Here is an 11569-nt window from a genome sequence, read left to right as displayed (position 1 = left end):
CTTGTACTGAGTGGCAGCCCTGTGATGAGTCAGGCAGCAGTCCTAGAAGGTTGCCAATGTTGACTCTACTATTTACTTGTTTTGTGGCCTTGAGCAAGTCAAACCCTCTCAATCGGAACCCTCACTTGTAAACTGGAGATGCCACGTCTCTTTCAGGCTAGTTGAGAGGTTAAGGAAGAAGTCTGTGAAGAGTCTCGCAAAGTGTCTGCTAGTAGCACAGGTTCGCTTCCCCTTCGCTTCTGCTTAGAGGCACTCTTCCTCTACCTCTTTTATTTTCACAGAACTGAAGACCACTCACTGCCCTCATTTGCCCCTGAGGGTAAATTTAACCCTGTGGGAGGTTAAGTAACTTGGCCAAAATCCTCAGTGCAGTCGTTCCTAGAGTCGTAAACAGAACTCGGATCTGCTAAGGGGTCTGGGAGGCGGAGTCCCGCCCCTCGGGTCCTCCAAAAGAGGCGGACATCCCCTTCCCTTAGAACGGGAGCCTGGGACCCGCAGCTTTGGGAAGCAAGGGCAGGGAAATGCCTGACTTTGGACTCCCAGCAGCCCGGCACATCCCGAGCTCTGGCCCACCGGCCTGGGTGTGAGGAATCCTTCCCACCGACGACCCTGTCTCTCCCGCCCTCCCAGCCTCACCAGGCCGCAGAGGGGCCGCGCCACCGCCTCGGGTGACCTAGCGCCCCGGCCCAGCTCCCGGGCACACATAGCCGTGCCCTCCGCTGTTCGCCGGGTCCCCCGGGCTGCCCTGGCCGTCCCTGCTCTCTGGGAGGGCCCCGGGGACATGGTTCTCAGCCGACGCAGGAAGACCCAGAGGAAGAAACAGCCCCGCTCCCCAGCCCCACCCGGTCAGGAAACCTGAGGTGTTAGCGGCCACGGGGCGGGGCCTCGAAAACAATGCCAAACACGCCCCGCCCGTTGCCGTGGCAACGCGACCCGTTGCTAGGCGACCAGGCGCCGTAGTAAACGGGAGGGGATGCGTTACTCATCGGGGTTGGAGACGAGGGGGGAGCGCTCGGAAGTGAAGATGACGCGGCCCAGGCATCCCCTAGAGGCCCCACCCGTTAGGTCCCGCCTCGCCCCGCGGTCCCCAAGAGCCCCCGGCCCCAGCCGACCCGCGGGCGCCGTCACCCGCGCGTGAGCGATTGCCCCACAGGATGTGCAGATGTGGCTGCCCCTCTGATTCACCCCAGCTGCTTGGGGCCTGGAAGAAAGGCGGCTTCCTCTCCTGGAAATGACTGCATTAGCAAAAGTCCTCAAACAATTCCATTAAAAAGCGGAAAGGGAAAGACGAGAACTAGGCCCCGAGATGCTTTTCTAGGGTCCTTCCTACTGAATGGAAGTGGAAGTATTCCCAGAACTCGGGACCTATGTTAGGAAGAGTGGAGCCATTTGATTGTGCGAGCATTTGAGATGATGTGGCCGCTTACACGTGGTTACAGTTGAGGATAAATCCCGGAGCTAAGTGTCCTGCAGTGCTGTAGTCATTTTGGACACTAAGTACGGGCATTTTGGTGGCATTACTCTTCCCTTCCCGGCTAGGAAACAAATGTGAAAATGTCCTGTGGGAAGACCTTTGCCTTCATCAGTGAAGGAGTCGAAGGTCAAGCACTGATGTAAAACATTGCAGTTAGAGCAGCAAAAGCTCAAAAGGTTAGAGATACATCATCCAAAATGGCATCTAATCTGTAGGGGACCACCTAGCTTGGAAAAGGACATAACATTTCCAATCTGTCACTGGCTTTTGAGCAATGTGTTTGTCCCCTGATCTCTGTGCACTAAAGATAATACTCTTTCATGAGATCATCACCGTTTTCTGGGTTTTGCTCATTGAAAAGCAGGAGTGTTTCCACAGGTGAGAGGAAATGGATTGGCAGAGAATCTGTTTGATGAAACTCTGGGTGTATCTGTGTAGAAAGGCTTAGGGTGTGTCTGTGGACCCATGGGCTTCCTTTGTAGCTTCTCACTGCTCTTACATATGTGAATCGGGAAGCATCCTCTTTCCTTTAGCAACAGAAGGCTGTTTGGACACACTTCTTTATTCACATCTTCACTGAGGATTCCTAATTGTATCCATGAGCCTTGCTTGCATTACACACTTCATTCATTCATTCATTCATAGACGTTAAAACACTGCGAGGTTCTGAGGATCAACAATGAATAAAACATAGCTGCGACTACATCAAGCAACTTAAAGTCAAGTGAACATAACAGACAAGTAAGCCATGTGATGAGTTACACGAGAGAGGCACATGCTAGACAGGCAGGAGCAGAGAACAGGGGCATGGTCATCAGACCCGTGACAGCTGAGGCATTTACACCCCACTCCAGCCCTTTCTCTACTGAGTAACAGAAAGAAGCTAATCATGCGTGGGTTGGAAATCTGGCTCCTGGGAGGACAGAGATACTCCTACCAGTCAGGACAAACAAACCTTTCCTGGAAGATGCCAGGATGGATGACGTGAAACAAAAATAAAACACTGGATCCCTTAGCCCCAGGCCTTGGCATTAGGGAAGTGGTGTGGTATATAACCTGCTCTCCAGCTGAGCATTCACACCTATCATTTTAATCACCTCTAACCTGCAGTGTACTCGCAAAACAATAAACTGCATTCCCATTTACAGAGTATGTGTGGGTGCCCCCAAACCACTGTTTTCCCTTGATGCACACCCTAATAAATGTGGTTTTGTCCAGTACAAGGAACAGTGACTGAGGACTTTAGCAAATATAGGTTAGTCCCCACCATTGGCCCTGTGGTGTCATAATGGTGAGGTGCATCCATATTCCTGCGGAGGTCATCTTGGAATGGTCACAGCCCAACATACCAGAGCTAAATACTGTTTTTAGATGTGGAAACTTCTTGTCTGTGCTGAGTCATGAGCTTCTGAGCCGAACCTAATTATATTTATGTCACATTGACTAGCAATTACTTCTTCTGTTCTAAGAGAGGAAAGGGAAGAAAAAAATATTAACATGCCCAAATTACAATGAAAGGAAGTGAGTGGGATGCTGGGCTCTGATGTTTGTGGCCAGGCAGAGAAACTCATGTTTTGTCAAAAAGAGGAAATTAGACGTTGTGGCCCAGGGTCCTTGGGGAAGCGGTGATCAAGACTGGTCACATCCAGCAGCCAGGCAGCAAAGCACACACACACAAAATGCACAGCTTCCTAAGGGGTGGATCCAGGTTTTGTGGAGGCCTAAAATAATATAATTTTGGAGGCCCTCTTTAAGAAAAAGAGTACACAGTTGCAAGTACAAATTAGGTAACAAGGTTTGAGAAGGGGTGGAGTGAGTAGGAGACATGGAAGCTGAAGTTTCATTAGCTTCGCTCTAAATCCATCCCTGGGCCTCCTCATACAACGCACTTAAGACTCTACCACTCCCATCCCCTTTTCCCTGGAGAAGAGAACTTCAGGCTATTAAGGCACAGGGGGTGCAGTTTATGAGCAGAGGCAATAAAAACTGAAGACATCAGGCAGTGCCAAACAGTGACTCAAGCGGGACATGAGAAGTGTCTGCAAGTATTTGAAGGGTGTAAGCACAGAGAAGGGAAAATAATTGTTCACTGTTCTGGGGTGGAAAGAGAATGAAGATACAATTCAGTAAAGAAAAATGTGCACAAAACTCATCAAGAAACATTGGCTGTGTTTTCTGATACTGTGGAGTTGTATTTCCCATGGGAAGTATTTGAGGATCTACTGAGTCACTGAAAGCTGGAACTGGCCACACCAAAAAAAAAAAAAGTGCTACAGGAAACAATCCTACGAGACTCTTCTAGGGAGTGGCTAGATGTCCCCAAAGTTGAGCCAGAGCCCTGAATTCCATAAAGATGACATACGGCATTCTGTAGATTAGCAGGCAGGGAGGATGCCAAATGAATAAAAAGAGAAGGATCCTACAGGGAGGAGCTGCCACCTCCACCCACATTTTGCTGACTGGTAGGGGAAGCACGTGACGGAAGCGGAAATGATGAGGTTATAGCGCCACCCAGCGTTGTGATGAAACTAGTAGCCAGGAAACCAACAGAAAATGCAACAGTAAAAAAAAAAAAAAAAAAAAAAAAAAAAAAGAACACAAAATTCCTGCTTCTCCTCCCAAAGGAGAGCGAGTTTTGTCACAATGAATAAAGGGTTGTTTGGGCAATGCAGAAAATATACCCAAAGGTGGCACATGTTTATCAAATTTGCTTGTTAACATCAGTCCAAGGAGAGCAGACATTACGGGTGATAAGAGCAGGATCCAAAGCAACTCGTTCAGCTTAAATGTGGTCTGATTCAAACACTGAAGTTCAGGAGAACCTGCCTTTGATTCCCTAAATGAACTGCACAAATACAGAACGGGAAAGACATGACCTCATGGCTAATCTGGAAGAGGGGGAGGAAGGGCCGGGCAGGATATAGAGGGTTTTATTAAATGTAAGCCCAAAATGAGTCGAACAGGTGCCATTTTTCATTAATTCCTTGGGTATATGTTAAGAACTTTCTAAAATTACCAATTCCTGGGCCTCACCCAGAACTACTATGAAATCTCAGGGTGGGTCCAGGAATCTGCATATTTTCCAAACTTCCAAAGATTGTTCTGATACTCCATCAGAACTGAGAACGACTGCTCTAAAATGAAAGAGAGGTCTTTGAGGAAGTTACATTTAAGACAAATGCAGTAGTTATAATGGAATATAGAAAGTGTTGTGAGAAGGCTGGGTGCAGTGGCTCACACCTGTAATCCTAGCACTTTGGGAGGCCAAGATGGGAGGATTGCTTGAGCCCAGGGGTTCAAAACCAGCCTGGACAACATAGTAAGACCCTGTCTCTACTAAAATTGTTTTTAAATATTTTTTAAGTGTTGTGAGAGAGGTACAGTGTAACAAGGACCATGAAGAGGGAACTGTCTGTCTAGGGAGAAAACAAACATTTTCAAACAATGGATGACTTTTTAGACTAATTTCATTGAGAGGCAGACAATTCACCAGGTAAAAAGAGACTGAAGGCATTCCAGGAGAAGGAAGAGCATCAGCAAAGGCTCAGAGGATGAAAGTCCATGCCAGGTTTAGGGAATCACAAGCAGCAGCAGAATCTCTCTCAACCTTGGCGTCCCAATTAATTTGCACAATTTTTTTTTCTTTTTTTTTTGAGACAGAGTCTCGTTCCGTGGCCCAGGCCGGAGTGCAGTGGTGCGATCGTGGCTCACTGCAACCTCTGCCTCCTGGCTTCAAGTGTTTCACCTGCCTCAGCCTCACAAGTAGATGGGATTACAGGCACCTGCCACAATGCCTGGCTAATTTTTTTGTATTTTTAAGTAGAGACAGGGTGTCACTATGTTGACCAGGCTTGTCTTGAACTCCTGACCTCAAGTGATCCAACTGCCTCGGCCTCTCAAAGTGCTGGGATTACAGGCATGAGCCACCACGTCCAGCTATTTGTACAATTTTGAGGAAAGAAAGAACAACTTGTATTTCTGGTTGACTAGTGGCAAGAAGATAGGTAAACAACCCCTTACAGATTTATCAGATTACTTTTTCAACGTTTTAGAAATTCTTTTTTGAAATATAAAATATTTTCATTTCTTTGCCTGAAGGATGGTAGAGGAATGGTAAATAGTCATGGCATTCCTGATCCTGGATTTCATTTCTCTCCAATCCTATTTTATCTGCATCCTCAGCCCATCCCCAACCAACACTCTCCCTCACTCAGTGTTCCATGTGTAGAGGGAGGTACTTAATAGTCCTTATTCGAATGTTCTAGCTGAAAGGTTGAGACCATCCATGAAACAAGGAAGCTAGTTCCTGTTCAGGTTCCATGAGGGTCTGACATTGCAAAGAACAGAGTTTCTTCAAAGGGATGGAAACCCGCCATCAAGGGAATGTAAACTTCTGCAGTAATGGTGACCCACCATATCTTCATGTCTGCCATATATTCAAGCCCAGTCCATTCACACCAGTTACCAAAGGAATAGCAGGCAGTGGAAACTAAACCATCATTTACTTTTTAAATTTTCCTCTGCAAATTGCAGATCCTTGCTTCTTTGTGCTTAATCCCAGATCCCCATTGGCAAGCTCTCTGGTGTAATCCCCCAGAACAGCTGGGCTCTGATTGCCTTGTCAATTATTAAATGCCCATGTTCCCTGTAAGGCAGCATTTAATCATGAGGCACTCCAAAGAATATGAGATAGAAGGGGAGGGTGGGAGGAGGGGAGGGTGGGAAGACAGTTTGCATTCTTGCAATAGTAAACCAAAGGGACTTGGAGTGCAGATGGCATCCTTCGGTTCTTCCAGACAAGCTGCAAGATGCTGACCATGGCCAAGGTAACCGGCTTCCCCTCTTATTGCTCAAGAGATGCAGTCTACAGCTATTTTGTACCTGGTTCTTTTAAGAAATGTGCCTGCCTCATCAATCTGTTGTCCTTCCTAGCCTATGCTAATTTTGGGTTACTCTGTGTTAATATATGCTGATGGAAGTGTTACTGATGATACATTGGTGCCTACGCACTTCCTAATGATCTAAGGCCTGTTAGAGAAACCACTCTGTCTCTTTTCTAGAGAGTAAAGGGTTACCTTGGCATAGGATCTGTCGCATACACAAAGATAGAGTTGTTGTTATGGCCATTACTTCTTCGGGATCACTTTATGGAAACCATTTGTTCTTCCAATTCAAGAAGTATCTGGATCCTAGCAGGAAAAGGCATGTTTGGGGAAAGGAGTAAAGTATGTGACAAAGGGCAAGGTACTGTAGGTGTTGAAGATAATTCTTGAAAGTCTCAAGTGAGATTATCATTCGATATCAAGGAGATGATTATTGAATGAGGTTCTTGTGTCTCTCCCTGGGGACACTCCTTCTGGAAGGAACCTCTTTGAGCTTCAGTCTAAGCTCTTTTTTATTCTCCAAATTGCCTCTTCCATAAATTGGTTGTCACCTTGGTGCCACAAAGTGGGTGTACCTTGGTATGGGGTTCATTATTCTTTCTTATTTCTGAATAACCCAGAGAATAACTTGCAAATATATATGACTTGAAGTGGATTGAATGTGGAGTTAAAATCTTGCAAGCATAACTTGAAATGGATTGAGTATGAAGTTAAAATCTGATGTGACAGTAGGCAAATTTCCAAATCAGACTGAAAATAGTTGTTGAAAAATGAACGCTGAGGTTACAAAAGTTAGAATGGCCTAAGTCTTTCAGTCGGTTTTTACACAGAATGATTAGTGAAGATGTTTTACCTGGAAATCCATTTCTTATACAAGCAATGTAAGAATTATTAGAAAGGATGACTCACAGTAAGAGAACGATGACTGAAACCAACAGGATTTTCATAACTAAAACCAAGATGAAAACATTTTAGGTAAGGGGAACTGGGCAATATAGGACTTCAGTATCTGGCCATAGAAAATCTTTCCTCCTTCCAGATGCTGCAGAATTTTTGTCCTTAGTCAAGGTCACCCAGAGTCTTGCAAGAACTGACAATTCTTGACAGTTAATTTGTTGAGTGCTTTTAAAAGTAAAATCACATTAGCAGATTGCTTTCCAGAAGTTGTCTTTATCATGTTTTGTATATTGGTTGTTATATATATATGATCTTTGTGTATTTCTTATTACCATAAATAATATACACTTTGTTTGAAATATGTACTGTCATAGTCCTTGGAAACTCTGAAGAACTGTTATATTTCTAAGGTAAAGTTCTCTGTTAAACATAGAAACATTAAGCTGGGGGTGATAAGGGAGGGAAATTTATGGGCCTGTCCATTTAGCTATGGTTTTATTTCTGGCTCTTAAGCTAAGCAGATTTAAGTCTGATTAATTCTGATATGAAGGATCCCCTGGAAAGCTCAAGAAGGTTTACTTTAAGAAGCGTCTGTCAGCAACTAAGCATGGGCTTCTTTTCTGTTCAGTATGTGTTAATGTAACTGTATAAACTGCCCTAACACACAGTGAGAGACTTGCCAAATTAGTTTTCTAAGTCAAATTAAATCTGGCTCCAAGCCACCACTCAACAAAGTTGGCAGTCTAATACTGGTCATATTTTAGCTTGCCCTCCTCTTCTCTTAGGAGGCTGAAAATGACACAGAGAGTAGGGGGTCCAGCCAGAGCCACCCGGGGCCTCAGTTCTTTCGGCAGCCTCCCCAATCCATGTCCCCACTGTGAGGCAGGCACTTATACACCAGGCTGGAAGACACGGCCCTCCAGGTTCCTCTCCACTAACCAAGGGCTTGGCTGCCAACACCCTACCCATGGCTGTGTGGACACCATACCTGGTGTCCAGCCTACACGGACACCACACAGCCACCTCACATTTGAAATTCTATTACCTCTGTGGCAGTGGTTGGAAGCTGGGCCGGATTGCTACCTCTCCCAGAACCATAAGCCCCATCTCCTCTCCAAGGGGTTCAATAGTCTCACATCCCAGTAGATTCACTGCCCTCTTTAATCCTCCAGGCCCCAAAGCATCCATCTGCTTCCCTCAGAGGTTTCCAGTTTAATATTCATTGCTATGACTCCTTTCAGAGGAATCTAGGAATGCAGGGATGAGAGGACACCAATAACTCACTTTGCTACAAAAGCAAATGCCTCAGCAAGTCAGTGCTACTACCTGTCAGTGGAGACAAAGCCAAAAATCCAATTCTTTTTCTACACTTTTACAAAGTTTAGACTTTATGCAAAACTTTTCCAGAAGTTATCAACTGCCTTGTCAATTAATTAATTGTATTTATATATTTATATTTCTATATTAATTATACATTTTTATATAAAGTTAAAAGTTTATATAAACTACTGAGTTTATATAACCTCTGAGATTATTGCTATCTGATGCTTATTCAGAACATCCTCAATTTACTAAGAAATTTAGTACTGAGTGTCTAATGTGTAAAATACTGTGCTAATTGCTATGGGAAAGATAAAAATCACAAAGACACATTTGCTACCTAATGGCGGCTTGAAATCTTAGAATGAAAGTAAGACATGACCAGAAATAAATGTGAAAAGGGTACCATTAAGAAGGTATACACCAGAGTCCTTGAAGCCCGTCCAAGCCTCTCTTCCCACAGAAGGTTCTGGTTAGGGGGCCTCCCTGAAGCAGCTGGGACTTGGGGTGAGCCTCAGAGGCACAGGCCTTCAGTAGACAGAGCCTGGCTGGCAGTAGTGTCAATATTTGCAGCAATCCGCCTTCACTGTCTCTTGCTCAATCCGCTGGTCCAAGAACTACAGGTAGTGGCTGCTGGCAGATCCATCACTGCTACCCAGAATGATCCTCCTGCTCTTCTTTGTTAGTGGGGTCATTATGGCACTCACCATAAAGGTACACACACACACATATATCCTCCCTAGGATTTGTCAGCTGGAGTCTATGTTAATTCCATTCTCACAATTTGAGGCAGAAATGAAAGATTTTAACATGTTCACATCCAATTCACTCTGACTTTTGCATCCCTCATTCTAATTTGTCCTCTCTGGTGGATCGCCTTTATCCTACTTTGTGTATTGCTGCATATCCTTCCCAGCATCAAGCCCTGTCAATCTATGCAAATCACTACTTTTCTGTAACTATATCTGTGTAAGGTTCAACTTGAAGAAGTATCATCCCTGTGGTTGTAGAGACCAGGGGAAATCTTTCCCTTTGCCTCTGAAGTTTCACTGAAAATCACAATAGGCCGATTAATAGGAGAAAAAACATATAAGTTTATTTGATTGTAGTTTCACGTGACATGAGAGCCTTCAGGATGAAGACCCAAAGATGCAGGGGAATTGTCTGTTTTCATGCTTAGGTCCAACAAAGTATGGACAGTCACATAGAAATATGATTGGACATAAAGTGTATGATCCACTGTTTTTTTAATTTATTTTTACTTATTTATTAGAGACAAGTAGCTCTGTTGCCCAGGCTGGAGTGCAGTGGCATGATCATGGTTCACTACAGCCTTAACCTCCTGGGCTCAGGTGATTCTTCCACCTGAGCCTCTAAAGTAGCTAGGACTACAGGCATGTACCACCATGCCTGGCTATTTTTTTTATTTTTCGTGGAGACAGGGTAGTCTCACTATGATACCCAGGCTAGTCATGAACTCCTGAACTCAAGTGATCCTCCCACCTCCAGGAGGGATTACGGCGCTAGGATTACAGGTGTGAGCCACTGCATCTAATAACAGATCTAATTATTATTAGATCTAATAACGTTAACAGGCTGAGTGAGGAAACCCAGCAAGGCCTGTCTGTCTAGATTCTTCTTGGCCTCTCTGAGCATGCAGGACCCTTTCTAGGATGGGAGTCTTTCGACCTACAGTTAAACAAGCGAGGTCAGATAACTTCTTTAGGGCCAGTTTATACTCAGAAAGGCAGGGAAAAGTTCAAGTAATATATTTAGGTTTTATGGCTGGCTCTGGGGAAAGGGGGTCTGGGTTCTATGACCCACCTTGAGGAAGAGAGATTCTTGTTTCTGTAGCTAGCCTCGAAAGAGTGGGACTGAGGCAGGAGGACAGGAGAAGTTCAGAGACACCTGCTTCTGAGGCCCCCATTTTGGGGTTTGGTTTCCTGAGACTCTCCAGGTGCTTGCTCCAGACCACTCCTGAAGCCAGGCTTCCATGCAGCTCCTGGAGAAAACTGTCAGAGGCGGGTTGTGTCTATCTGCCTTGGAGGAGTATGGCTTCAGCCGAGGGAGTGCAGGGAAGCAGGGAGTGCAGGTGGCTCTGAGTCAAGCTCCCTGCTCCTTTCCTTTCCTTTCCACTTGTGCTTATCTATTACAGATGGAGTTCGCGAAGGCCTTCTCTAGCCAGCGGACACGCCTATCTGCCATCCTCAGCATGCTATCACTCAGCTTCTCGACAATATCCCTGTTCAGCAACTACTGGTTTGTGGGAACACAGAAGGTGCCCAAGCCCCTGTGCGAGAAAGATCTGGCAGCCAAGTGCTTTGACATGCCAGTGTCCCTGGATGGAGACGTCGCCAACACATCCACCCAGGAGGTGGTACCATACAACTGGGAGACCGGGGATGACCGCTTCTCCTTCCGGAGCTTCCGGAGTGGCATGTGGCTATCCTGTGAGGAAATTGTGGAAGAACCAGGTAGCCTACATTCTGGGATGGAAGAGCAACGGGATCAGGGCGGGCAAGGGATCTAATGCAGGCATGGAAACCACATAGGCCCACTTGGAGCTGGGGCCGCCCTGGGAAGCGCAGCACTGCCATACCCTAGTGGGCCTCACCCTCCTCCCAGCACAGAACCTTCCACCTCTGTCTAGTGCCCTTTCATGAGGTTGAAAGTCCTCTGGCTTTTCACTTTCTCCCCCTCTAGTAGACTTGTTGGTTCAAAATAGCATGTTAAAAATAGAATTAACCGGCCAGGCGCAGTGGCTCACGCCTGTAATCCCAGCACTTTGGGAGGCCGAGGTGGGCAGATCATGAGGTCAGGAGGTCGAGACCATCCTGGCTAACAGGGTGAAACCCCATCTCTACTAAAAATACAAAAAATTAGCCGGGTGTGGTGGCATGCACCTGTAATCCCAGCTACTCGGGAGGCTGAGGCAGGAGAATCGCTTGAACCCGGGAGGTGGAGGTTACAGTGAGCCGAGATCGTGCCATTGCAC

At 45.9% G+C, this 11569-nt stretch overlaps 1 protein-coding gene across 4 annotated transcripts in view; it reads left to right on the top strand.

Moving 5' to 3' along the window:
• The first annotated feature begins 6097 nt into the window (after positions 1–6097).
• GSG1 (germ cell associated 1) overlaps positions 6098–11569 on the top strand; it is an 11393-nt gene continuing 5921 nt past the window's right edge. For 3 of the 4 annotated variants that reach the window (XM_017528156.2, XM_017528173.2, XM_037738285.1), the window contains exons 1-2: positions 6098–6300; positions 10730–11048. In XM_017528156.2, coding sequence (XP_017383645.1) covers positions 6283–6300; positions 10730–11048 — 337 coding nt within the window. In that variant the 5' untranslated portion in view covers positions 6098–6282. The remainder of the gene's footprint in view (positions 6301–10729; positions 11049–11569) is intronic. The other variant, XM_037738283.1, reaches the window with a different exon arrangement.

The sequence above is a fragment of the Cebus imitator genome, unplaced genomic scaffold (genome assembly GCF_001604975.1).
Source record: "Cebus imitator isolate Cc_AM_T3 unplaced genomic scaffold, Cebus_imitator-1.0 Scaffold2, whole genome shotgun sequence".
Taxonomy (NCBI): Eukaryota; Metazoa; Chordata; class Mammalia; order Primates; family Cebidae; genus Cebus; species Cebus imitator.
The sequence above is the reverse complement of the archived record's forward strand: the minus strand, read 5'-3'. Positions and strand labels throughout refer to the sequence as shown.